This window comes from Elephas maximus, chromosome 3, assembly GCF_024166365.1.
Source record: "Elephas maximus indicus isolate mEleMax1 chromosome 3, mEleMax1 primary haplotype, whole genome shotgun sequence".
NCBI lineage: Eukaryota > Metazoa > Chordata > Mammalia > Proboscidea > Elephantidae > Elephas > Elephas maximus.
This window is the reverse complement of record NC_064821.1, coordinates 293,987-321,363: the sequence shown is the minus strand read 5'-3', so window position 1 is coordinate 321,363 and position 27,377 is coordinate 293,987. Positions and strand designations below refer to the sequence as shown.

At 56.1% G+C, this 27,377-nt stretch overlaps 1 protein-coding gene across 1 annotated transcript; it reads right to left on the bottom strand.

Annotated features, from left to right (window-relative positions):
* Positions 1–211: 211 nt before the first annotated feature.
* BSG (basigin (Ok blood group)) lies at positions 212–8,422 on the bottom strand. Its single transcript, XM_049876054.1, has 8 exons — positions 8,259–8,422; positions 2,943–3,099; positions 2,651–2,733; positions 2,417–2,553; positions 1,911–2,187; positions 1,349–1,373; positions 990–1,059; positions 212–848 (listed from the first exon to the last, which is right to left on the bottom strand). The coding sequence occupies exons 1-7, from the start codon at positions 8,323–8,325 to the stop codon at positions 996–998; spliced, it is 810 nt and encodes a 269-aa protein (XP_049732011.1). The 5' UTR covers positions 8,326–8,422; the 3' UTR covers positions 212–848; positions 990–995.
* Positions 8,423–27,377: the final 18,955 nt, after the last annotated feature.

Here is a 27,377-nt window from a genome sequence, read left to right as displayed (position 1 = left end):
CTGGCCCCTGGAATGTGCCCCCACCCTCATAGGCCACCCAGGCCACTGCAGCACCCTCCTCAACCATGGTGGGTGCAACCCTAGTGTCGGCCTGCAGGGGGTGGGTGTCACAGGTCGGGGGCTGCTGTCCATCCTGGGGGCACAGGGCCAACCAAACACAAGGTCTCTGGCAAGCCCCACCGCCACCCAGAGGCAGACAGGAACCAGAAAGTGAGGCGGAGTCAGTCTTTATTGGTGAACAAGGGTCAGGGTTGGGGCGGGTCGGAACTGCACTGTGGTTGAGGTGGAGAGACCCTAGCCCAGCAGCCTCCCACTGCTCGTCCAGACAACACCAGCTGAGGGGAGAGGTTAGCATGTCGGGGGCCTAGGGGTCCCCTGAGAGGGTAAGAGGCCCTAGGGCCCCACCAGACTGCCCCCTGCCCACAGAGACTCCAGGTCAGACCACAGACTAAGGCCTTTAATAGAACACACCAAGAGCAGATGTGACCAGACAGCACAGGCTTCAGACAGGCAGGACATGCGGACCACGGCCAGGGCACCCAGAAGGGACTGTGCAGGGGAGCCGCCAGGGCCACCTGACGGGGTACCCCAGACCTCACTGATCCCCTTGGGTTCGCGAGAATGGCAAGAAAAGGAGAAACAACCCCAACGGAGTAGGATTGAATGGAATTCTGTATGTAGCAAACCCTAGTTTAGCTTGAAAAAAAGGAGGAAAATCAGGATACGACTTGGCTCTACAACCACTGTTCTCCCAGGCGGGTTTTCTTCGCAGGTGAGGGAATCTGGCAGACACGGGGACTGACTCAGAGAGGGAGACCCATAGGCAGGGCAGGTGTCCTGGAGGCTGCCTAGAGAGAGAAGGAGGCTCAGACCCACCCGGCGCGTCCCCCCAGGGCACCTGGACTCAGGCCTCAGGCTACAGTCATGGGCCTGGGCAGTGCAGCAGGAGCCCTGTAAGGCCCTCCCCGCCTGGGTGCCCCGTGGCCCACCTGCACTCAGTTGGCATTCCTCTGACGGACGTGCTTGTCCTTGTCATTCACGTGGTGACTGCTGCTCTTCCTGGGGGGTAACGGGGACCATCAGTGTGCGGGCTGGCCCCTGAAGCCCCTAAAGCACCACACTCCCCAAGAGGATCTGAGTTTGTCTCCACGTGCTCCTCAGCCAGGGCCCCCCAAGAAAGGAGGACAGGCATGTGCACCTGTGGCCTCTGGGTGGTGCCCAGCACACACTGGAGACGAGGTTCGCCAAGTGTTGGGTCTGCACTGGGGGCAGGACCCTGAGGCGTGGCAGCTCACCCCTCGGCCCAGGTAACCCTGCTGCCCTCCCTCCAGGCAAGGCCAGAACTCACAGTGGTGCGGAGCCCATGTCTTCATCTGTGTAGACACAGCGGTGGGGCGGTGGACATGGAAGAGAGAAGAATACGTCAGTAATGCCCCAGCTCAAGTGCAGAGACCATGCCCACACATCTGCGCTGGCCCCTCGCTTCCACCACAGATGCACTCTGCTTTGGCCAGGAGCCTGGCCGCAGCCCAGCTCCTCCCTGGGGACTCAACCCCACCTCATGGCAGATAACCCACGAGGCCGGCCTGCAGAAGGTGTCCCAGGACCCACACGTGGCGCCCCCTGCTGACAAGGGGCATGCAGACGCACAGACAGACAGGAGATGGCCTCCCGAGCTCCGCGTCATGCAGGTCACAGGCTGGCGGCGGCCACAGCCCTGGGACCCAAGCAGCTGGACTAAGTGCAGAGGGGGCCACTCACCGTGGAGGACGCCAGCTTGCAGCCAGCACGGAAGGAGAAAAGGGCAGTGAGCACGGGCACACCTGCTTCCACTACAGGGGGACCCCTAGACCGCCCACCCACACCCTTCTCACCGAGCACCCCCAGCCCTGTCCGACCCTGGGCCTCACCGTCCAGGACCTCCTCGGGCTTCCGTCGTTTCTCGTAAATGAAGATGATGGTGACCAGCACAAGGACCTCGGCCACAATGCCCAGGAACGGCCAGAGGGCAGCCAGGCGACTACGCACCCGCAGAGTCATGGTGGCATAGCCGGTGCCCTCGGTGTTGGTGCCGTTGCACACGTATGTGCCGGGGTCGGTGCTCATGTCCAGATTCATGATATGCAGTTCTGACCGCTTCTCTGAGGAGCTCACCACAAACCTGCTCTGGGAGCCGTTCACGATAACCTGGGGCAGGGGGCCGAGGGTGAGGGCGACTGTGGGGGGCGTGACCCAGAAGTGAGGGGGGCCCAGGGTGAGGAGGGCAGCTGGGAGTGATGGTGAGTCTGTGCGGGGGAAGGGCCAGGAGTGAGAGGGAGAGACACGGGGTCGGCGGGGACCGACACAACCCAGGAGTGGGAGGTGACCGTGTGGGGAGGACCATGGGGGGCACAGGGAAGGGGCCCGGGGTACCCACCTGCTCCTTGGTTTCAGTCTTCTTGAACCAGACCCAATCGGTGATGGGCGGGAAGGAGTCTGACCTGCACTTGAGCACGATGGTCTCCCCCTCGTTGGCGTGCTCCGACTTCCTCACAGCTGTGACCCTCGGGGGGCCTGAGTGGCGGGGACAGGGCCTGAGCTTCAGTCCTGCAGGAAACTGACTCCCAGTGCCCCAAGCCCCACACCCCCATCGGGCCCCAGGAGAACTCACCGCTCACAGTGAAGCTGGCCCTGCCCACGACCTCAGGTAGGAAGATGCAGGCATATTCACCGGCCCTGTCGTCTGAGTCCAACCTGCAACCAGGCGCCATGAGTGGGCGAGGAGCCACGAGCACCACACACCACACGGCGGAGTGTCCTGCCTGCCGCATCACAGGAGGTCCCCACCCGCCCCCACCCGACACAGACAGGACCCGGGTGTGAGCCACAGCCTGCTTCTAACTTCTGCCCGAGCTGAACTGCCAACCGACCACGGGAGAGGCTGATGCAGGAGAGGGACCCACTCAAACTCAGTCTTCAGGCTGGGTAGTGCGTCCTCCTTGAGCACCTTGTCCCCCCGCATCCAGCGGTGGCCCTCGATGGCCGTGACGCTGTGGTTCAGGAAGCAGGTCAGGAGCGTCTTGGAGTCGACGTCTTTCACAGAAGTTGAGACATTGCCCTCTGCAAAGCCGCACACGAGAGATAGGTTAGCATGGAGTTTGGGGAGGGTACTGCAAGGGCTGCAGGAGCGCTCCCCCCACATGCTGAGACTCTAACCACCTCCCACACACACATTGAGACCCTAACCGACCCCCCACAGGCTGAGACCCTAACGTCCCCCCAACAGGCTGAGACCCTAACCACCACCTACACGCTGAGACCCTAACCACTCCCCACACGCTGAGACCCTAACCGCCCCCCACATGCTGAGACCCTAACCGCCCCCCCACACGCTGAGACCCTAACCGGTCCCCCCCACAGGCTGAGACCCTAACCGCCCCCCCACAGGCTGAGACCCTAACGTCCCCTCAACAGGCTGAGACCCTAACTGTCCCCCCTCCACATGCTGAGACCCTAACTGTCCAGCCAACAATCCACAGTCCCTAGGCTGGAGGCCCAGGCCAGCTTGGGGACAGAAGACCCACCCCAAATGCCCTTCCCAGTCACTGCACCTCTCAGGCGGGGTCTGACTCACTCTCCACCCATGGAAACAGGGGCTGTGTGTCTCGTATGAACAGAGCCCCAGCCTGAAGTCCAACCACCCCCAAGGCCCCCAGCAGCTTCACACTGTTGCCCACTTGCTGGGGCATGTATGGTGACGCCTGTCCTGTCGTGACCCACCCCAAGTCCCAGACAAGCTGTGAGCTGTAGTGCAGAAGCAGCTGGTAACTTCCAGCCAGAGTGAATCTCCAGCTAGCCTAGGAGATTCTCTTCAGGGGCCGAGTTTTGAGAGCAACTTGGAATTACAAGTTGAGAAGCACACTGAGGGTTCCAGAAGGCCTCAAAGTTGAGCCTGAGCCAAGTGGTGGTGTGGTGTCCCTAAGCTCAGAGCGTGGACACCCAGCTCCCCTCCAGAATCATGGACACCAAGACCCGCCACTCCACAGGGTGCAGTGAGGGAGGCAGTAGATGTAAGGCTGGAGGAGGGCTGAAGGGATGGAGCCGAGGACGGGATGGAGCCGGAGCCAAGTAGGACGTGGAGCCAGGAGAGGCGGGACGAGAACAATGCTCTATGTGCAGGGTGGGGCTGGGAGCCCGGGTGTGATCTGCCAAGCGGGGGGGGTGGGGGTGGGGTACAGGCTAAGGGACTCAGAGGGACTTGGAGAGAAGGGCCAGGCGGCTGGGACGGGCCAGGGTCTGTGTGCCGCCACTCACGTTCGCGGAACAGCACGCTGGCCTGGGCGTGGACCCAGCGGATGCGGGGTGCCCGGGTCAGGTGGTTACGGTCAGGGTCGTTGCTGGCCCGGCACTCATAAGTGCCTACATCGTCCACAGTAAGGCCGGCAATGGACAGGGTGCTGGCCGCATGCTGGCGGTAGGTGGTGTGGATGTGGACACGGTCCTGCCGGGCGCCATCCCAGAGCTGGGCGCAGGGCGTGTCGGGTGCAGGCCCCTGGAACCACCACTGGATCTCAGGGACAGGGTTGCCCACAGCCTCACAGTGCAGCTCCACGTGGTCCCCTGGCCCGCGCTCCTGGGACAGCGGTGACCACAGGAAGCCAGCTGTGCAGCAGGCGGGGTAGGCACCAGCGTTAGTGCAAGGGGAGCCGATGGAGAAAAAAAGCAAGTTAGTAGATTCCGCATCACCCTACTGAGCGCACCAGGTGGCAAGAGGAGCCGTTCAGAGGCTGGGCACCAGACACCAGGTCTAGAGGAGCACCCACCAGGACCGTATGACCCTGAAGGACCCGAGGCCCCCAGAGGGCACAGTGACCTCCAGCGGGAGAGCCACACACACACACTTGGGGGTTGCGCGGAGCCACGAGGGGGCCTGAGCTGCAGCCCCAGATGATTGGCCACCAGGAAGCACTGAAGCTACTACCCCCCCAAGGCAGCGCTCTGGCTCACACCCCATCCCTCCAGGAGAAACACATCCTGACAAAACAGAAAAGACCCCCTGCAGGGCAGGGTTACCCACGGAGAAGTGGGCTGAAGCTCACACCCCACAACCCAGAAAGACAGAAGTCTTTCTGCCGGAAGACATCACAGCTGGGCTGCTTTCTAGAGTACTCCATGGCTGTGATGTTGGCTCCCACCCCCACAGGTCACGGCGGACTGGCCCTACCCAGGGAGTCACCTGGCCATTGATGGGGCAGCCAGGCCAGACCCTCCGCCCCACCTCTGGTCACTTGCAGGTGCCTCCTTTAAACAAAAACAGAGGATAGAACATCTCAAAATCCCCAGCTGATGCAGGTGAAGCGCGAAGCCCAGCAGAAGCATCCTGACACAGCTCCCGGAGGTGCTGTCTGCTTTGGGCAGAGGGACAGGTCCTCACACAGGTGTGTCTTCCTCCCCCACAGGCCCCCACCACGAATGTGTCGTGCAGTCCCTGAATACTGCTGAGGGACACACACACGTATGCACACACACAGCCCCAGTTCCAAGGCAGTGGTGAGAAGAGCCAAGTGGTCCCCCACGAGGCAGCCCAAGGCAGGCAAGGCGACTGTCCTCGGCAGAGAGCCACCTCTGGTCTCCTGAGCTTCTCAGAGAGAATCAGGCCTCCCCAGTTGCGAAACCAGCAGCTGAGTACAGGGCAGGGCAGGGCTGGAACAGGGCAGGAAGTGGAGTCTAAGGTCCCCCCGCTCCCCGCGGGCTTCTCTACCTTTACAGCTGTTCTCACCACCCAGAGCTGCTAGAAAAGAGGCCTGGGGGGGGGGCGGGGGGGGGGGGGAGAGTCTGTTCCCTCTGCGTTTGTGAAGGGGTGAGTGTGGACTACCCCCACCCCCATCTATCAGCACCAGCGGGGCAGCATCCATGGGCCACATCCTAGAGATCTGGGGCTGCTCCGAACAAGGTGGATGTTGTCCCCAAGGGGCAGAAGTAGGCTCTGGGGGATAAAAACCCCTAGTGTCAAGGCCACTCTCAAGAGGCAGTGAGGATCACACATGATGTTAATTTTCAGTGTGGGACAATTAGTAAAAAATGTCTCAAAAGGCCCCTTACTGGGCAAGAACTGAAAAAAGCAGAAAAGCCTCCCCCACTTCTGCAGGAGGTTTAGGATTGGATCCCGCCTGGCCCCCAGGGTTCACAGGAGGCCCCCAAGAGCACTCAAGACCTCAGGAAGCCCTGACCCCCCGCTCCTAGAAAAGTCAAAGCTGATGCTGGCCACGTGATCTGCAGCCTGTGATCTCAAGTAAAGTCACCTTCATCTAAAAACAGCCACTCCCTCCTGCTTCCCTCTGGGCTGGGGGCCAGCCACGGGCCTGGAGGTAAACAAGCTGCCCAGGCCTGCAGGGGAGGCGCCCCGCCCGGGTGGAGCAGACAGCAGGGCTGCGGGGCACTGTCTGCCATCTGTGGGTCCCCCGGCCCCAGATTTCCCCAGTGGGAGAGAAGAGCAGGGCTGTCAGCATGAGAAAGGAAAACGAACCAAGTCTGCCCGGCAACTCCACCCTACTCCTGCTCAGCTCAGACCACCGCCTGCCCGGGAGAGAGTGTGGCGCTCAGCATTAGTTCGAGGTGAGACGTGTGTTGAGCTTGAACCCAGATAAGGATGCGTCCCCAACACCAGGTGGCTTCTAAAGGTCCCCTGCCAGCAACAGCCTATCTGCCGCCCCCTGGCATATCTGTGTCTCAGCATCTCAGTTAACAGCTGTGTGATTAGAAAAGCGAAGACCAAACAGTCTTGAAGTTGGTCAGGAGCTCCCACCCACTGTGCCCACTGCCAGAATGATGCCCCCACCTCTCCCAAGCACGGATTCCAGCCCTCACGTCTGCACTCTGTCCCCTATGTGCGTGTGGACACCGTAAATCTTTAACCCAAAACCAAACGTGTAGTCCAGATACAGGAAAGGAACAACCCTATGAAGCAAGAGAGCCCTTCTTGTGTTTCCCCTCAGACCATTCTTCCCACTTCAGCAAACTGCACTGGAAATCCACCACCACTGAATCTTTAAAAAACTACTCTGGACATTTCCTACCCTGAACTTTGGGGCCAAGGCAACCTCGTCATGACCTTGGAGTATCTTCCCTCCCTCCTGGGCCTCAGTTTCCCCAGCTGTAGGAGCAGGTGCGGACTAGAGCCCAAGGTCTGGTGAGGCCCAGCAGCAGGCCCCAGGTGGCACAGGGGACAGTGCACACCACAGCAAGGCTGAGGCCCAAATCCCATCGGGAATGATAATCCCCCCACCCAGGAAGCTGACCCATTTTTGAGCCATTTCACATGCACCTGTATTCGCGTCAGTGTGAGAATGACAGGAGCCCATTTTCCAGAAGAGAAAGCCCAAGCTGCCCAGGACATACTGGGACCACAGCCATGGATCCGAGTTCAGGGGAGGTGGGTCTTTCTGCTGCACCCCTACCCTAACACAGGCCCCAGGCAGGGGGTGACACCGAGATCCAGTCTCAGGTCGCACTCCAGGCCCTGCAGGCTCCAAGGGGCTCCCGGGACGAATGAGACGAGACCGAGGCCAGGCCCAGACTCCGACCCCGCAGTTCTGGCCCAAAGGGGAGGACGCTCAAGGACCCAGGCCCCGGTCTCCCTCCCTCTGGTCCAGACGCTCCTGCTGGAAGCGGCGGCAGGCGGCCCACCTCTGGAGCCCACCCCATATGCCCTCATCCAGGGCCAGTCCCCTCCCGGAGGCTCCAGCCCGGGGGCCCGAACGGCAGCTTGGGGACTGCACCTCCAGCACCGCCCCGGGCCAGGCGCCCCAGGTGCTCCCCCCAAGCTCGGGGGCTTCGCTCCCAGGTCCCGATGAGAAGCCCACCCGCCGCGAGCCCCGGCCGCGGGCTTCAGCCAGGCCTGTCCGGAGCTCCCCGGGAGCCCCCAGCGCGCGGCCTCACCGCCACTCCGCCCGGCCGCCCCCGGCGCCCCGGACCCGCACCGACGCCCCGGACCCCGCACCGGCGCCCCGCACCCGCACCGACGCCCCGCATCCGCACCGACGCCCCGCACCCCGCACCGGCGCCCCAGACCCCGCACCCCGCACCGGCGCCCCGCACCCCGCACCGGCGCCCCAGACCCCGCACCCCGCACCGGCGCCCCGCACCCCGCACCGGCGCCCCGCACCCGCACCGGCGCCCCGGACCCCGCACCGGCGCCCCGCGCCCCGCACCGGCGCCCCGCACCCGCGGCCTCCATGCCGGGCCCCCTTCGGGCGTCGCGACCCCGGCCCGGTCCTCACCCGCCCCGGAGGCGCCCTCGACGCCCAGGAGCGCGGCCACCAGCACCACGAGCAGCACGGCCGCCATGTCGCCTCGTCCGTCCTCCGCCGCCGCAGCCAACTGCCGCCACCCGTCGCCGCCGCCGCCCGCGGCCGCAATAAGAACCGGCAGAGGCCGCGGGCGCGCGCGCGCAGGGCGGCGTCCGGGGCGCGCGCACGCAGGGCACGCCGGCCGGTCCGTTTGCGCACGCGCGGGGGCGCACGTACGCACGCGCTGACTCAGACCGGTTAGCGCTAAGGGCATCCGGGCGGCGGCACCAGGCACGTGTCCGCGGCGAGCCACGCCTCCTGGCCTCCTGGCCCCCGGCCCCGGCGTTGCTAGGAAACGCGGGCGGGGCCGGCGAGGACCCGGCTGGGAGGCCGTTTCCCGCCCTGGCTTCTCGGAGAGTCTGTGGGCCGCGTCCGTTCGTCCTTCCGGCAGCGAGTCTTTGGAAAAGCTCTTAGTGAGGCTACAGGGTGCCAGCTGTGACCAGGTGGGATGCGAACCCCTGGCTTGATGCTACCAGCTTAGCAAATAAAAATACCGGACAGCAGTTAAATTTCAGATAGAGAACAAATAATTTTGTAGTGTTTAAGTGTCCCGTGCAATATTTGGACATAGTTATTTAAAAAAAAAAAAAAACCTATTTGTGTTTCTCTGAAATTGCAGCTTCACTGGTCGACCTCCATTTTGTCTGGCAACTCTGCCCTGGGGCCTGTGTTTTTACTACACACACTGACGCGAACGATGAATGCCGTGTGGGGTGTTCGCCTCAGAAATTAATCAACACTCGGATTTGACTCGCATAAACTCGTTTCGTTTACCGCAGGGGGGTCCTGCCAAACAAAGCACGCAACAAGGCCCCCGCCCGTAGAGCCAGAGAATCAGGCAACAGCCACCGTTATCTCCGTGGTGAGAGCTCCGTGGTGAGAGCCCCGTGGTGAGAGCCCCGTGGTGAGAGCCCGTGGTGAGAGCCCGTGGTGAGAGCCCGTGGTGGGAGCCCCGTGGTGAGAGCCCGTGGTGGGAGCTCCGTGGTGAGAGCCCGTGGTGGGAGCCCCGTGGTGGGAGCCCCGTGGTGGGAGCCCCGTGGTGGGAGCTCCGTGGTGAGAGCCCGTGGTGGGAGCCCCGTGGTGAGAGCCCGTGGTGGGAGCTCCGTGGTGAGAGCCCGTGGTGGGAGCCCCGTGGTGGGAGCCCCGTGGTGGGAGCCCCGTGGTGAGAGCCCGTGGTGGGAGCTCCGTGGTGAGAGCCCGTGGTGGGAGCCCCGTGGTGGGAGCCCCGTGGTGGGAGCCCCGTGGTGAGAGCCCGTGGTGAGAGCCCGTGGTGGGAGCCCCGTGGTGAGAGCCCGTGGTGGGAGCCCCGTGGTGGGAGCCCCGTGGTGGGAGCTCCGTGGTGAGTGCTCCGTGGTGAGAGCCCCGTGGTGAGAGCCCGTGGTGAGAGCCCGTGGTGAGAGCTCCGTGGTGAGAGCCCCGTGGTGACAGCCCCGTGGTGGGAGCCCCGTGGTGGGAGCCCCGTGGTGGGAGCCCGTGGTGGGAGCCCCGTGGTGGGAGCCCCGTGGTGAGAGCTCCGTGGTGAGAGCTCCGTGTTGAGAGACTCCAGGCGTTTTCTCTGAGGAGTGGTCTCGGGAGGAAGGCTCGACCACGGGTGGGGTCCCTCACAGCTGGGCGCGAGGTTGGCAGCAGCGAGGAGCTCCCATCTCTGCCTTCTCAGCGGGTGGGCGGAAGTTCAGGGTTTACATACAGATGCCTCGTCTTGGCCTCACAGGATGGGCCCACTGTGACATCAAAGACTAGTTGGTAACGTCTTCTCTGCAGAGTTAGAGGTTAGCCGAATGTCTCGTCTTTTCTTCAGGGTTAGAGATGAGGAAGTTGTTTAGATTTATATCTCAAGACTAGTTTCTGAAGCTTGCTATGCTGTTTGCTTTCGTCGCAGCATGCCAGGTTTAAGTCAACTTTATGGTTATTCACGCTCTTCACCCACTTCACTTGCTTCTATTTGTCAGTTAGGAATTTCTAAATCACTTTCTAATGATTTACAGTTAATGGTTAGAGAGGCCTACAAAGGCAGACATATTTCTATTTCTAAATTCATATTATGAGTACATACATATATGTATATATGCAAGGATAGGAGTGACTTAGACTTAATATGATTGGAAAGCATTACAGAAACATACAGAACAATAAAGTAATTTCAAATGCTGATAAATGCAAATGTAAAAAACATCGCTGTTGAGTCGATTCCAACTCATGGCGGTAGCCCAGTGCGGCAGAGTAGAAACTGTATGTGCTCTGTAGGGTTTTCTTTCTTTTTTTGCTTAAACAAGCAGGAATTTATTTTCTAACACTTAGGCTGGAAGTCTGAATTCAGGGTTTTGGCTCTCGGGGAAGGCTTTCCCTCTCTGTTGGCCCTGGAGGAAGGTCCTTACCTCTTTTCAGTTTCTGTTCCTCCGTGATCTTCCTGTGACTTGGTACCTGTCTTCCCCCATCTCTCTCCTCAGCTTGCTTCCTTAATCTGCTCTTTTATGTCTCAAGAGAGATTGATGTAAGACGCACCCAACACTAACACTTCCTCATTAACGTAACAAAGAAAAGCACTTCCCAAATGGGACTATAAGGACACATAGGGTTTTCAGTGACTGATTTTTTTTTGGAAGTAGATTGCCAGGCCTTTCTTTCCAGGCACCTCTGGATGGACTCAAACCTCCAGCCCTTCAGTTAGCTGCCAAGCACATTTACTGTTTATACCACCAGGGGATCAAAGACCTAAATATAAGTACTGAACTAGAAAACTCTTAGAAGAAGAAAAAAAAACAGAAAATTTTAATTTTTTTCTAAGAAAACATGGGGATAAATCTTTGTGACTTAGATTAGGCAATGGTTTCTTAGACATGACACCAGAAGCACAAGAAACCAAAGAAAAAGTAGATAAGTTGGACCCCATCCAAACTTCTGTGCTTCAAAGGAAACCACCAAGAAAGTGCAAAGACAACCCATCAAATAGGAGAAAGTATTTGCAAATCATATGTCTGATAAAGGACTTATACCTGGGATCTATAAAGGACTCTTACAAGCTTATAATAAAAAGACAAACAATACAAAATCAGCAAAGACCCGAATAGCCAGTTTTCCTAAGAAGATGTACAAAAGGCTGATAAGCATAGGAAAAGGTGCTTAACATCATTAGTCATCGCCAAGGGCCCCTTCACCCACACTGGGATGGCTATTATAAACAGACAGATGATAACAAGTGTTGGCAAGGACGCGGGAAGACAGGCATCTTCATCCATTGCTCATGGGAAGGTAAAATGGTGTAGCCGCTGTGGAAAACAGTTTGGTGGCTCCACAAAAACTCAAACGTAAAACTGATGTGACCAGCAATTCCACTCCGAGCTATATATAAAAAATATATATATATACATACAGACGTATAATGTGGAGAAAGGGGACAGCCCAAGTGTCCATCTGCAGCTGAATAGATAATACAACGTGGTCCGTCCACACAACGGATTATCAGCCATAAAGAGGGAAGAAGTACTGATACCTGCCGTAACGTGGACGGACCTCACAAACATGATACTCCGTGAAAGAAGTTAGGCACAAAAGACCACATATTGTCTGATTCCATTTTGATATGAAATGTCCAGAATAGGCAAATCCATAGAGATGAAAGTGGATTAGCAGTTTCCAGGGACCAGGGGAGGAGGGATGGGGAGTGACTTTTAATGGGTACAGGGTTCCCTTTTGGGGCGGTGAGAAGGTTCGGGAACCAGGCAAAGGTTTTGGTTGCACAGCATTGTGAATGCCCTAAAAACCGCTGAGCTGTGCACTTTAAATGGGTAAAGAGCCTGGTGAGCAAATTACATCTCAATACAAAAATAGGGTGATGTGAGTTCCCAGGGGAGAGTGCCTGCTTCAGGTGAGGGTCCAGCAGCTTCTTCAAGGAGGTGACATTTGAGAACACAGTGTCCCCTGCCTGAGCAGGAGGGAAGCGTTATCCAGGGAGGGGTCTTCTCAGAGCTGATGGAGCCCAAGTATGGTGGACAGGGAGGGGAGGCTGGAAGGACGGGCAGTGCTGGGCGACAGAGGGGCATGCTGATGAAGGAAGGGGCTGAGCTGGCAAGGGCTTCAGGCCAGGGATGGCTGCGGGTCAGGGGCCTGGGCCTCAGAGCAGCCGAGCCCCAGCCCTGGCAGCCATCCAGGCTTAGAAAGGCTGCCAGCCCCACTGGGGGATTGGGAGCTACGTGCAGAATCGGGGAGGACCACGAGGCCCAGGCAGGGGCCACTGGCTTCAAAGCCCTTCCAGGGTTGTAAACAACCCCTCCTGCCTGGCTGATATCCTGAGCCTCCTGGCGAGCTTCTGCTGAATTCCCCCTCGGCATCCCACATGTCGGAAAACAGGCCTCCTGGGAAACATGAGGGCCACCTGCAGCTTCTGGAAGCCTTAGTCTTCATGTACAAGGTCAAGCTGCATCTCTTTGAAGACACGGTGTCCTGGCACTCCCCGGCCCCCTGACCCATGCTCTGCTCACCACTGCCCCCTCGGACAAGAGGGTTCATGCCTCTCTGGTTCCAAGAAGAGACATTTCCTTGACCACCCAGATACGGCAAATAAAATGAAAATACAAGATGCCTGGGTGAATTTTTTCCGTAAGCACACCCCATGCAGTCTTCGGGACAGGTTGCTGTTCCTCGTTCAGTCGATTCCATCTCACGGCGACCCCATTTGTGCAGAGGAGACCTGCCCCGTAGGGTTTTCAAGACTGTGACCTTTCAGAAGCAGATAGCCAGGCCTGTCTTCTGAGGTTCCTCTGTATGGGTTAAAATCATCAAATAGTCAAGCACTTAATCGCATGACACCCCTGGACTCTCTTTTTTTTTTTTTTTAAATAATAGGTGGAGCACATGGCATCTTTAGGGCAGCAGAGAAACGATGCAGGGTGTGGTGATGGGGGCAGATCACAGCTGCATTTGTCAAAACCCATGTTGTTGCTAGCTGCAGTTGAGTCAAGCCCGACTCACGGTGACCCCACGCACAATGTAATGAAACTGCCTGTTCTTTCTTTGCAATTTTTTTGTAAACCTAAAACTGCTCTAAAAAATAAAGGCTATTCAACTGCTCCGACAGGGATCACAGCAGAGGGTCCTGGAGAAAGCAGGAGAAAAATATAGAATAAAATTCTAGTTCACACACACTTAAAAAAGACCAGACCTGCTGGTCTGAAAGAGGCTAAAGGAACCCCTGAGACTATGGCCCCAGGCCATCCTTTTAACTCAGAACTGAAGTTATTCCTGAAGTTCACCCTTCAGCCATGGATTAGATAGGTCTATAAAACACTATAAAGTTACTTTAAGGACTAAGGTGCACCTGACCCAAGCCATGGTATATTCAATTGCCTCATATGCATGTGAAAGCTGGACAATGAATAAGGAAGATGGAAGAAGACTTGATGCCTTTTAACTGTGGTGTTGGCGAAGAATATTGCATATACCATGGGCTGTCAGAAGAATGAACAAATCTGTCGTGGAAGAAGTACAGCCAGAAGGCTCCTTAGAAGCAAGGATGGCGAGACTTGGTTTTACATACCATGGACATGTTACCAGGAGGGATCAGTCCCTGGAGAAGGACATCATGCTTGGTAAAGTAGAGGGTCAGTGAAAAAGAGGAAGACCCTCAACAAGGTGGATTGACACAGTGGCTATAACAATGGGCTCAAGCATTAAAAACAATTTTGAGGATGGTGCAGGACCGGGCAGTGTTTCTGTTGTACACAAGGTCGCTATGAGTTGGAACCAACACGAGGGTACCTAATGACAGCATAAAACAAACAATAACATACATGAGGAATGAGCTTCTTAGTTCAGTCATGTATACAAGACCAAAAGGGCAACACCTGCTCAAAAGCAATGATGAGAAGGCAGGAAGGGACAGGAAATACAGACCGAGGGAAATGGGGAATTGGGGCGTGAAAGGCGAGAATGTTGACGTATCATGGGGATCGCAATCAATGTCACAAAACAATTTGTGTATAAATTCTTGAACCAGTAACTAATTTGCTCTGCAAAGTTTCACCTAAAGCACAACAAAACATAAAATAAGAAGAAAGAAAATAAATTAGCAGTTGTCTTCTGAAATTCAAATTAAACTGGATGTCTGCATTCCATCTGGCCACCTTAACCCTGGAATGCAGCCCTGCCCTGGGGCCAGGTCACCCAGCATGCCCTGCAGTTCCCCTATTGTATCTGTCTTCTCTGGGCCCTTGTCTGGGGAGTGTTCCTGCTCTCTGTGCCCCACCCAGTGGGAGGGTGGGGACAGAAGGTGTCTGGGCTCCATACCCTGTCCCCTTCTGCACAGGGCAGGTGTCCACTAAGTCACCAAGGGTGTGTGAACACCCAGGCCTATGTGGATTTTGGATTTGGGTGTCTTTCTGGAACAGAAAAGTGAGGACAGCAGCTCCTGCTGCCCCGGCCTGTCTGCCAAACTGCTGGCATTTGAGGACACGGAGAGGAGGGGCCCCAAGCCCTCCTTCTCTGTCCCAGCAGCTCTTGGGTGAAGCCAAGCTCCTCCCCGAGCCCTCAGCCCCAGTGCCTTCCAGGGCCCTGCTGGCTTCAGCCGCCAGCACCCATCCAGCTCCCCACCCCACCCACCCACCCCACCCTACCCCGCCCACCCTACCCCGCCCCGGCCCTGGCAGCGCTTGGCACTGGCTGGCTCTCCCCCAGGGCCCCTTCACTTCCCTGCCGAGGCCTCGCCCAACTCAAAGCGCCCCACAGTCAAGCTTTCTACTTGTTGATACAAAACGTCTCAGAAACACAGTGGAGAAGGAGCGGGTCCTCAGACTCACCTTGTCCTTCCCACGATCACACAACCACGGTGGGGTTGTTCTGCTTTTTTTTTTTTTTTTTTGCCTTTTACTTTTACAGACTTTTATTTAGAGCAGTTTTAGGTTTACAGAGAAATTGTGAAGGAAGTAGAGTCTCCGTATATCCCTCCCCCCTGCAGTTTCTGTTGGTGTGGTGCCTTTACTACAATTGATAAACTGATACTGATAACATTATTATTGCCTGAAGTCCTCCGTGTTCAGTACCACGTACCCACATCACAGTGTCCTGCAGTAGCTGCCCTAAAAATGCCTTCTCGCAAAAGGAAGACCCTCTGAGGACGGAGGCAGTGGAATAAGGCTTCTTCCAGGGCAGTGGTTTCACCTGTAAACATGGCCTGGCCTCGACTGATCTCCAGCCAGAGGGCCAGGACCTGTGGAGGGGCGTGGGTGACCTCTGACCACTGGGGGGCCAGGACCTGTGGAGGGGCGTGGGTGACCTCTGACCACTGGGGGGCCAGGACCTGTGGAGGGGTGTGGGTGATCTCTGACTACTGGGTGGGGGCCTGGGACAGAGGCAGCAGAGGAAACCCACCTCTTCCTCCACGCGGCCCCCCACCTCCATCTAGGATGTTCAGAAACAAAGCCCCGCTTCTTCTGGAGGGGTCAAAGCACAGGCCACACGGCTTCAAGTGGTCAAACAGGAATCACTGCAGGACCCAGTGGTGCCACCGTGGGTGTCCACCCAGGAGAATTGAAAACCCACCTCCACACAGAGACCAGCAGCACTGTTCACAGGAACAAAAGCTGGACACGCCCAAGTGTCCATAACAGACGGTAGAGAAACACAACGTGGTCCCTCCAGATGATGAGATATTAGCTGTAAAAAGGAACAAAGCTCGGATACGTGCTACAGTGTCCAATGGAAAGACCTCGAAAACAGCAGCATCCCTGGCCTCCGCCCACTCAATGCCAGTAGCACCCCTTCCCTCAGTCGTGACAACCACAAATGTCTCCAGACACCCCCTAGTATTCCCTGGGGACAGAATCACCCTGGGTGAGAGCCATTGGCCTGCAGGAGGGCAGATATATGAACACGGCCCACAGAGGAACACTTTACAACCACGGGCATGGAGGATCTCTGTCCCCAAGGGCACACAGCAATCTCAAGCTCAGCGCTCAGGGAAAGAAGCCAGTCTCAGGAGACGACCCTGTGGGATCCCATTTACACCAAGTTCAAATGGGGTAAGTGCCCCCTCTTGGGAGGTGGGGGTCTCAGTGGGGAGTGACTGGGGGCGGGAGATGGGGGCCTTGGGGGCTCCAGTTCTGTCCCTGGTTTCACGGAGGACTGGGTTTGTGAACAGTCATCCACTCACCTCTGACCTGGGCACGTTCTGTATGTAGGCGACACCTCTATAAAAAGTTAAAGATTACAAAAGCCCGTCCCAAACCACCACCCAGTCTAACCATGAGAGAAATGCCAGGCAAACCCCCATCCAGGGGCCTCCCACAAAACTCCCGACCAGTTCTCCTCAAAACTGTCAAGGTCTCAAAAACAGGGAAAGTCTGAGAAACCATCACTACCCACAGGAGCCTGGGGAGAGGCGAAGACTAAACGTCACGTGGGTCCTGGATAGGAATCCTCTGACAGAAATAGGGCAATAGGGAAAAAGTAGGGAAATCTGAATAATATGTAAACCTTAGCTAATACGATGTATCCTTATCCTTCCTTGATTGTAATGTACAGAACCAACATAACCAATGTAACCATGTCAAGTGTCCACCACAGGGAACTGGGTGTGCGGTGGATGGGAACTCCCTGAACCCTCTTTGGAAATTTTCTGTAAATCTAAAACTATGCTAAATATGTAAGATCTATTTAAATAAAAGATAAGAACTCTTCAGTAATTTGACAAAAAAGGGAATCTTTATCTTTCCTTTCTCCCTCTCTCCTCCCTCTTTTCTCCCTGGTTCCTTCTTTCTTACCTCTCTGCCCCCACTTTCTCTCTTTGTAATATGCAAAGAAAGAGCTGTCCAACTCATCTACCTGTTCCTGCCACTTCACAGAGTCCCTGGAACCTAGTAAGTGCAAATAAATAAGAAATGTTGTTGCGTGTCAAAAAAATAAAAATAAAGGCACTTAACTTTTGACCAGCAAGGTTAATCTCTGGGAACCTAGCCCACAGGTCCACCCATGGGTGGGACTGTGAGGTGGGAGGAGGGTTTGGGAACACTTTGAATGGTCCTTACTGAACCAAGGCTGGGCCTGATGAACTGAAGGGAACCACCTTAAAGAGTATTATACACACAGGCAAGTGAGAATGGAATGTTTCCATTGGTACAAAACCTCCTTGACACTCCTTTGGGCTCATACCCACATAAAATATCCTTGGAAGAGGATACAAGATGCTGGCCTCCTAGGAAAAATGGGGGAGAGGTGGGGAACTTTCTGTACTTATGCCCTGTGGGCAGCTCAGCTGCTAACTGAAAGGTTAGAGGTTCGAGTCCACCCAAAGTCGTCTCAGAAAGGCCTGGTGACGTACGTCTGAAAATCAGCCACTGACAACCCTATGGAGCATTTCTGAACATTTTGATCAAAGATTCTATGGAAGAGCCCTGGTCAGAAAGGGGAGAATTCAGAACAGAATTTCAAACCCTCATGGAATCCAGGCTTTCTGGCCATGGAGGCTGGATGAACCCCCAAAACCATTGCTCTGTTGTTGTTAGGTGTCATCCAGTCGGTTCTGACTCATAGCGACCCTGTGTACAACAGAACGAAACACTGCCTGGTCCTGTGCCATTCCCACAATTGTTGTTATACTTGAGCCCGTTGTTGCAGCCACTGTGTCAATCCACCTTGTTGAGGGTCTTCCTCTTTTCTGCTGACCCTCTACTTCACCAAGCATGCTGTCCTTCTTCAGGGACTGGTCCCTCCTGATAATATGTCTAAAGTTGTGAGACAAAGTCTCACCATCCTTGCTTCTAAGGAGCATTCTGGTTGTATTGCCCTGAGATAATCTTTAAACCTTAAATCAAAAATAGCCCCTGAGGTAAGACAATACGGGGGAAGCCAGCACAACTTGTCCAAGGCAAGGTCGTGGAAGCTCCACAGACACACCCAAACTCCCTGAGGGACCGAATTACTGGGCTGAGGGCTGTGGGGACCGTGGTCTCAGGGAACGTCTAGCTCAACTGGCATAACATAATTTATAAAGAAAATGTTCTACATTCTACTTTGGTGAGTAGCGTCTGGGGTCTTAAAAGCTTGTGAGCAGCCATCTAAGATTCTCCACTGGTCTCACCCTGTTGGGAGCAAGGCAGAATGAGGAAAACCAAAGACACAAGGGAAAGATTAGCCCAAAGGACTAACAGACCACAACCACCACAGCCTCTACCAGACCAAGACCGAGTCCAGCACAACTAGATGGTGCCCACTACCACCACTGACTGCTCTGACAGGGATCACAATAGAGGGTCCTGGACAGAGCTGGAGAAAAACGCAGAACAAAATTCTAACTCACAAAAAATGATCAGACTTAGTGGCTTGGCAAAGACTGGAGAAGTCCCGAGACCAAGGCCCCGGGACACCTCCCTTAGTTCAGTAATGAAGTCACTCCCTATGTTCACCCTCCAGCCAAAGATTAGACAGACCTATAAAACAAAATGAGGCTAAAGGGGAACACTAACCCTAGGGCAAGGATGAGAAGGCAGGAGGGGACAGGAAAGCTGGTAACAGGGAACCCAAGGTCGAGAAGGGAGGGTTTTGCCATGTCGTGGGGTTGGTAACCAATGTCACAAAACAAAATGTGTACTAATTGTTTAGTTAGAAACTAGTTCTGTAAACCTTTGTCTGAAGTACAAAAAAAAAAGTCCAAGGCAAAAAAAAAAAAACCTGAAATCTTACAACCAAACAATAGTTTAGCTTAACTAGTAAAAAATATCTGCTTTGAGCATTATGCTAACAACAGAAACTCAAAAATTGGATAGGAACCTTAGTGGGTAGAGAGTTTATGTTCATGGGGGAGGAACCACTCAGAAAAGGAGGGTGAGGATGGCTGCACAGCTCAGAGAACGGGGTCGGCGTCACTGAATCGTACATGTAGAAACTTGAATGGGTGTATGTTCTGCTGTGAATAGTCTCAATAGCAACAAAATAAATAAAGCATAAAAAAAAGAGAGAGAAGAAAACCCTACAGGCCGCGCTGCTCTGACAGGCTCGGGGTCACCGTGGGGTCACGGCGGCCTGAGGGCAGCTGGTCTCCCTCCCGAAGGCGACCAGGGGCGGCGCTGCGGCGCGGGTGGAGGCACCTTCGCTTCTCTCAGGTCGGTCCCTGAGGGAGGGCGCGACCCTGTGAAGACACGAAAACCTCCGAACTGAACACTGGTGTTATATCTCAATAAAGCTGCTACAATAAAAAGAACAGGTTCTGGGTTTTTGTTGTCTCCTGACTCCCAGTGTCCGTCCCAGCGCGCCCCCTGGCGGCCACGCGTCGCTCCTGGGAGAAGCCGGCCCCGCTGGGCTTCCTCGCTTCATGAATGGGGAAACTGAGGCTGGGCCGACACACGGCCTGCATGGGGCAGAATCTAGGAAGGCTCTGCTGGATCCCTCCTTACCATTTATTGGTCCTCTAAGAGGTGGCCAGTCCCCCGCTACCCGTCACCCTCCCTGCCCACAGCCCTGAGGGGAAGAGTCCCATCTAGTGAGGGGAGTCCAGGTCGACCCTCTCCCCCAGCGTCAGGCCTACAGTGGGGACCACCCTCAGGTGATGATCTTTTTTTTTAATTCCGCTTTAAGTGACAGTTTACAAATCAAGTCAGTCTCTCATACAAAAATTTATATACACCTTGCTATATACTCCTAGTTGCTCTCCCCCTAATGAGACAGCACACTCCTTCCCTCCACTCTCTCTTTTCATGTCCATCCGGCCAGCTTCTGACCCCCTCTGCCCTCTCATCTCCGCTTCAGACAGGAGATGCCAACATAGTCTCACGTGTCTACTTGAGCCAAGAAGCTCACTGTTCACCAGTATCATTTTCTATCCCGTAGTCTAGTCCAGTCCCTGTCTGAAGAGCTGGCTTTGGGAATGGTTCCTGTCCTGGGCTAACAGAAGGCCTGGGGACCATGACCACCGGGGTCCTTCTAGTCTCAGTCAGACCATTAAGCCTGGTCCTTTTACCTGAATTTGGGGTCTGCATCCCACTGCTCTCCTGCTCCCTCAGGGGCTCTCCATTGTGTTCCCTGTCAGGGCGGTCATCGGTTGTAGCTGGGCACCATCTGGTTCTTCTGGTCTCAGGATGATGTAGTCTCTGGTTTATGTGGCCCTTTCTGATTTTTAGGCTCATAATTACCTTGTGTCTTTGGTGTTCTTTATTCTCCTTTGCTCCAGGTGGGTTGAGACCAATTGATGCATCTTAGATGGCTGCTTGCTAGCGTTGAAGACCCCAGACGCCGCTATCCAAAGTGGGATGCAGAATGTTTTCTTAGTAGATTTTATTATGCCAATTCACTTAGATGTCCCCTGAAACCATGGTCCCCAGATCCCCATCCCTGCTATGCTGGCCTTCGAAGTGTTCAGTTTCTTCAGGAAACTTCTTTGCTTTTGGTTTAGTCCAGTTGTGCTGACCTCTCCTGTAGAGTGTGTTGTCTTTCCCTTCACCTAAAGTAGTTCTTAGGCAGATGATCCTCTTGGTCCAGGACACGTAGGGGGCCACAGCGGTGGCCATGGGTGACTCGAAAAAGCCGGTGCAGGCCTTAGAGCTGAAGGACAGGGTCCCAGCCACGAGCCTTTGCCGCACACCAGGGGCCCACCAGGGTCGCCCTTTCCAGACAACAGAGTACCGGTCACTACTGTGTCTTCTGGGGGAGCAGGACCAGGCCCGGGCCTGGGCCTCCCTGCTGGCTTGACTCCTCACTCCTTGTTTCCTCCTTTCCTTCCTCCCCCCTCCGTCTCTCCTTCTCCCCCCCACTTCCTCCTCTCTCCCATCTTCCTTCCCTCCTTCCTTCCTGTTCCTTTAACACACCCTCCTCCCCTTCCCCATCCCAGGGCCTGCTATGCCGGATGCCCAGAGATCTTTGGGGCTGGAATTCGAATCCCAGCTCTGCCACTTCCTGGCTGCGTGACCTCAGGCAACTTACTTAACCTCTCTGAGAAATGGTGGTAATGGTAGGACCTGACCTCGGTGGCCGCCGAGAACAGAGAAAGCTAGAGGTCAGGCTGCCTGCTGCCCCTTCCCCATGATCCCTCACCTTGGAGGGGGCCTATGGTGGGTCTCTGCGGAGAGGCAGACCATGTGAGCAGAGGTGGTACCATGCCAGAAGCAGCTCTTGTTGCACCCCTGGGTGGCCAGCACACCCATGTCCAGCCCTGGTGGGTTAGCCCCCAGCCAGCCCCCCTGCACCACTGGCTGGTGCCCTTGTGGCAGGGGTTGGAGGAGGGATGGTCTTGGTGGGCTTCACCTTGCCATCCAGCTGTGGGGGACAGAAAGGGGGCACGGGTGAGTGTGAGTGACTGAGGGCCACTGGAGGGCCACTGGTGAGGGATGGAGAGGACAGTGCAGGGGGGACGGGGGGGAAGGACATGGAGAGAGGAGAGGAAGGGGCATGCGGGCAGCTGGGGGGATGAGGGGTGGGTCAGGGTACGAAGGAACCCTTTTTAGTTCCTCTCTTCTGGGAAGCCCTCCTTGCTCTCACCCCACACCTCACCCTGGTGAGTCTGTGTCCAAAAGTGCTGACCACCACCTGGGGCTCCCAGGAGGCCTGCCTAGTGCCTCCTTGTCCCAGGGGCCCAGCCTCACCCCTGTGTATTTTATGCCTCAATCTCAGTAATTGGTGCAGAGGTAGGTATGTAATCTAGGCTGGCCCCTCAGTGCCAATCCTGGTAGCTTTGCCCTGATGAGAGAGAAGCAGGCTCTCTTTCCACAGGACTTTAGGGGGGCAGCGTGTCCTTGCCACCACGTGTGAAAGCCTTCCTGAGAATGCGGCCAGCACAAAGGCCAGCAGTGTTGAGAGGCAGACAGGCTCCTGAGTGCCTCACAGGAGCGCCTGGATCCAGCCATATCTGAAGCTCATCCTCCTCCCAGACTTTGCAGTTACAGGAGTCAGCAGATCTCCTTTTGTTACTTAAATCAGTTTGATCTGAGGTCTTTATGACTGGCAAGCCCGGGGTGGGGTGGGGGGGCGCCCTGGGGAGGGTTGATGGAAGAGCTTTGAACCCAGGTTTAGGGGCCCAGGTTACTTCCTGTATCAGCTCTGCTGTCCTTATCCACATAGGCCAGCTTTGCCCTTCAGGCCACCAGGTGGCAAACACATTCCTGATGTCACCAGATGACCCAGGTTCATCCAGTTGGAAGGGGCCAACCTTTCCTGTGTTTCTTTGAAGCAAGCAAACACCCCCCCTCCCTGGGTCCCTAGGCAGCCAAGTCCATCACTGGGAGAGGGAAGGGGGTCACTGGTGAGTGGGAGGCCAGGGTATGCATTCCAGGGCACCTGGGTGATGGAGGGGCAGGGGGGACCACTCACAGCTGGGCCAGGGAGTGGGCGGCCGTCAGCACCCACTGTGGGTACACGAGGACCCCCCCACATAGGTGGGTGACAGCCTTCTGCAGTGAGGCCATGTACGGCCGGCAGTGGGGGGCAGTCTCTTAACCTCTGACAGTCTGGGCTTTGAGCATGTGGCCTGTGGGGAGGGGGTCAGGGAGCAGTTAGGGCTCAGTGGGCTTTTCCTTGAATCTCACACTCGCCCAGGATCCTCCTCCCCACAGTGGTCCAGGACCCTCCTCCCCACAGTGGCACCCCGGCCCAGGACCCTCCTCCCCACAGCGGCCCAGGACCCTGCTCCCCACAGTGGCCCAGGACCCTCCTCCCCACAGTGGCACCCCGGGCCAGGACCCTCCTCCCCACAGTGGTCCAGGACCCTCCTCCCCACAGTGGCCCAGGACCCTCCTCCCCACAGTGGAAGCTGGGCAGCTTGGAGGCTCTGGACCCCGAATAGATTGATCATTCTAATCAAATCCCTGTGGATCCCTGAGCTTCAGGTGGGAAGGCGGGCGTTCTCCATCATCCCTCCCTGCCCCTCACTTCCATGTCCCGGGGGGGGCATCCCCATCTCTACACCCCCACCGCCCACACCCAGGCCCCCAGGACTCCCTGGGCACCACAGCCCAGCCCCCACAGGCAGCCACACAGGCTCTTTAACAGGTAAATTGGTGGAGAGACTGGACTCCCCCCAATGGCTGGCAGGATTGTAATATGGTGCGACCACTGTGGACACAGTGTGGTGATTCACCCTGAGGTTAAACACAGAGTTACCGTGACTCAGCAATTCTGCTCCTAGGTGGGTGCCCAAGAAATAAAAACACGTCCACACAAAAACTTGTGTACCAAAGTTCACAGCTACAGAACTCACAATAGTCAGAAGGTGAAAACCACCCAAGTGTCCAACCACGGGCGGCTGGATAAACACAACTTGGTCCACCCACACCATGGACTATTCGCGGTAAAGAGAAATGAAGTCCTGATACCTGCCGCTGCGTGGATGAACCTCAAAAACATTACGGTCAGTGACACACAAGGTACAAAGGGGCATGTATGATCCCAACTACACGAAATGTCCACAACAGACATAGCTAGAATAGAAATTAGATCACTGGTTGCCAGGGGCTGAGGGAACGGAGGCTGATGCTAATGACTATGGGATTTCCTGCCTGGCGATGGATGAAAACCTGGAATTAGCTCATGGTGTTGGTTCTGCAACTCTGTCAAAGTGCTGAATGCCACTGCGTCGTGCCCTTTAAATGGATGAATTGTATGGTGTGCGAATTATATCCCAGTAAAGCTGTTTTTAAGTTTTAAACCAATCACGAATTTAAAAGGATTTATAAAAGTATATTAAATGTGAACCAACTGGAAATCTTCCCAAGACCTCCCCCAGGCTTTAAAACTCCTCGCTGGCCCTTCAGCTTCCTCACCCACCCAGCCTTGGGGGCCCCTCTGCTGTTCCTTGGTGTCGGCCAGCCCACTCCCACCTTGTTGTTGTCCCGGTGCCTTCCCCAACCTCCCCACTTTACTTGGTGTCTGTTCTGATGCTAACTGGGAAGAGAATATGGACGCTATTCGTAGGATTCTTGAAACTTTTCTGTTAAGTCCAAAATTATGTCAAAATGAAAAAAGTTTAAGTATCTGTCTGGCATTGACGTCAGGCCCCTAATCGTCACATAATTTTTTTAATAGGAGCTTCATTGAGGCGCGAGTCATGCACCTCACAACTCAGCCGTTTTCGGCGTGCCGTTCAGTGGGGACCGGCCACCAGTGTTTCTGGAACCCCAAGAGCAGGCCCCACACGCCTTAGCCCTCACTCTCCACACTTGTTCTTTTTTAACAATTGCTGAAGTGGGATGATCTGTGCGCATGGTACCTTGGAAAGGTACAAACCTAAGTCAGGAAGTAACGTTCTCCCACTTTGCCTTGAAACATTGTTCCTGACATGTTTTCCAAAAGAAAGATTTCCACAGGGTGTGGGCTGACTTTGCCCGTTTTCCTCTTTGCCTTCTCCCGGTAACCACTTAGCTGGGAGAGCATTTCAAACCAGGGTGAGGAGAGTCCTTCTCTGTGGACGAGCTGACTTTTTTTTTTTTTTATTGTACTGTAGATGGTTTATAGAGCAAACTAGCTTGTCATTCAACTGTTAATACACGGGTTGTTTTGCGACACTGGCTGCTAACCCCACGTCAACACTCTCTGCTTCTCAACCTTGAGTTCGCCATTACCAGCTTTCCTGTCCCCTCCTGCCTTCTAGGATGAGCCCACATTCATCATCAGCCCCGCCTGGGGGCACTGGAGTTGTTCCCAAGCCTCTGCACTCAGTACTCCCACCCCCACACCCTGGGCACCATCTTATGACCTCTGTTTCCCCACCTGCTCCCCGGCCCCACTCACCGGCCCCCTGGTCCTCCAGGGCCAGAACCAGCAGAAGGGACGGGCTGTGCTCCACGGAGTTGTGAGGTGGGGCTGGCCCAGCTCCCTTTCAACCGCCCACCCACGTGGGTGAAGTGCTGCTCACAGCTCCCGGCTCCCCACTGCACTCGGTGACACGAGAATGCTGACAGTGAGCCATGCTGTTGTGTCTGGGGTCCCTTTCTCTTACTGATGAGCTTAGGAACAGGCCACACTTTGCCCACTGGCCAGCTGATGGGTACCTGGGTTGTTTCCAGGTTTCGGTTATTAAGAATAAAGCTGCTGCGAGCACCCAGTTTCTACGAACACCCGGGCATTTTCAACACCCGTGTGCATGAGCCCACGGTGGGGGCATCACAGAGGGCTCAACTTGTAATGTCTGTCCTGGCCTAGCCTGCAAGGGCTGCCTGCTTGGTGGTCTTCCCTGCTTGGGATGATTCCCGTGGTGTGTCCCCTCCCAGCACCCTCCTCCCTTCCCTTACATTGCCCCAGCTGGCAGACTCAAGGGCCCCCCACCCTGGCTTCAGCTTTTGGCTCGGGGAGAGGACTGACCTAAGCTGGCAGAGCCCGGACTCCCCACTGGAGCCTTCCAGGCAGAGTCCTCACCCTCTCTGGGCTTGGCAGTGAAGGCGGCCCACTGAGCTGAGTCTCTCAGGGCTGCTGACAGATGAGCACACAGCGAGTCACTTAAAACAACGGAGACTTTTTCTGACAGGCCTGGAAGTCAAAGTCCCGGGTGGGCATCACTGGACTGAAGCTGTAGGTATTGGATGACTCCAGGCAGGTCAACACATGGGTAAACCACGTCCCAATAAAACTTTACAAACAGCCACATGAGCTGATGCTGCTCTGAGAAGCCAGGGCTTGCCCACCTCAGCTGGCTGCTCTGGGACCAGGAGGCCGTTCCCTCCTACCTGACACCATTTGCAAGGTTCACAGGAAAAGCAGTTTCACTCTCACCCCCAGAGGGACCAGGTAGGGGCTGCCCCCAGGGAGAGCAAGTGTAGGGATGTCACCAGGCAGGGAAGCTGTGAAGAACTCACTTTCCAGGTCTCCCCCAGTCAGTTCCTCAGCTTCGGTCTGGGCCCCAAGGGTTGCTTTGTTGCTCAGCTTAAGTCCCAAAGCCCAAGAACAGAGGCAGGTGAACAAGGCTATGTTGAGTGGAAGGAGGGTGGGGGGACACAACACTGAGGCTCTGCCCGCACATGGGGGTGGAGGTGAGGGGGTCCACACGTGGCTGTGCAGAGGTGAGGGATCCACACGTAGCTGTGCAGAGGTGAGTGGGTCCACACATGGCTATGAAGGTGAGGGGGTCCTCCATGCGGTCATGGAGGTAAGGGAGCCCTCACAGCCATGCAAAGGTGAGGGGGGCCCTCATGGCTGTACAGAGGTGAGGGGCCTGCACGTGGCTGTGCAGACACGAGGGAGCCCACACGTGGCTGTACAGAGTTGAGGGAGCCCACACATCATTGTGCAGAGTTGAGGGGGTTCAAACATGGTCGTGCAGAGGTGAAGGGACCCACACGTGGCTGTGCAGAGGTGATGGGGCCCACACGTAGCCATACAGAGGTGACGGGGCCCACACGTGGCTGTACAGAGGTAAAGAGGCCCTGGTAGGGGCTAGGGGCTGAGGAGGGTCCCAGCTGGGGCCTGGCGCTAGGCTGGCAGCTTCAGAGTTTCAAAGAAAACCTAGCACTAGTGGACTGGATGAACCCCCTCACATAGACAATAATGAGAGCAGAGGGGTACACAGCGAGCCCCAGGAGTAAGGTAGAACCAGTGGGAGCCCCAGGGATAAGTAAGGTAGAACCAGTGGGAGCCCCAGGGATAAGTAAGGTAGAACCAGTGGGAGCCCCTGGCAGGGTTTCGTCTGGCCCCTACACTGCACCCTCACCACAAAGAGCAGAACAGGCTCTCCCAAACCTGATCCATCCTGAGCCTGACCTATAGACTGGCTGAGGCTTCAGGCCTTTGGACTTCTTGGGCGACAGCGTGACTTGGGCCAGGCAGGGGGCTGTGCCCTTGGTGGCCAGAGCTGACAACACCTTCTTCCAGCCCAGCTCCTGGCCCGAGGCGGCCACACTGGGGGGAGGGCACACCAACCAAGTTGGGGTGGGCTTGGCCCATGCGGCCCCCTTCGCCTGTCCCCCCACCTGCCCACTGTGGCTGGGTCATTTCCAGGCCTGGGACTTCCTCCTGCCCTCCCCAGAGCTCTGGGACGTGCCCCACGTCCCCCCAAATGCAACTGGCCACAGGAGGAATCCCTAAGCTTCCTGGACACCACCATCTGTTCCCGCTGGTAAGGGCGGCAGGAGCGTCGGGCAGGTGACC

Excerpts from the sequence above, each read along its gene's own strand:
- BSG (XM_049876054.1), bottom strand. The coding sequence starts at position 8,325 with ATGGCGGCCGTGCTGCTCGTGGTGCTGGTGGCCGCGCTCCTGGGCGTC. Across the intron at positions 3,100-8,258 it reads CGAGGGCGCCTCCGGGGCGG|AGGGCAATGTCTCAACTTCT; the intron begins GTGAGGACCGGG and ends GCGGCTTTGCAG. Across the intron at positions 2,734-2,942 it reads AGCCTGAAGACTGAGTTTGA|GTTGGACTCAGACGACAGGG; the intron begins GTGGGTCCCTCT and ends GCCTGGTTGCAG.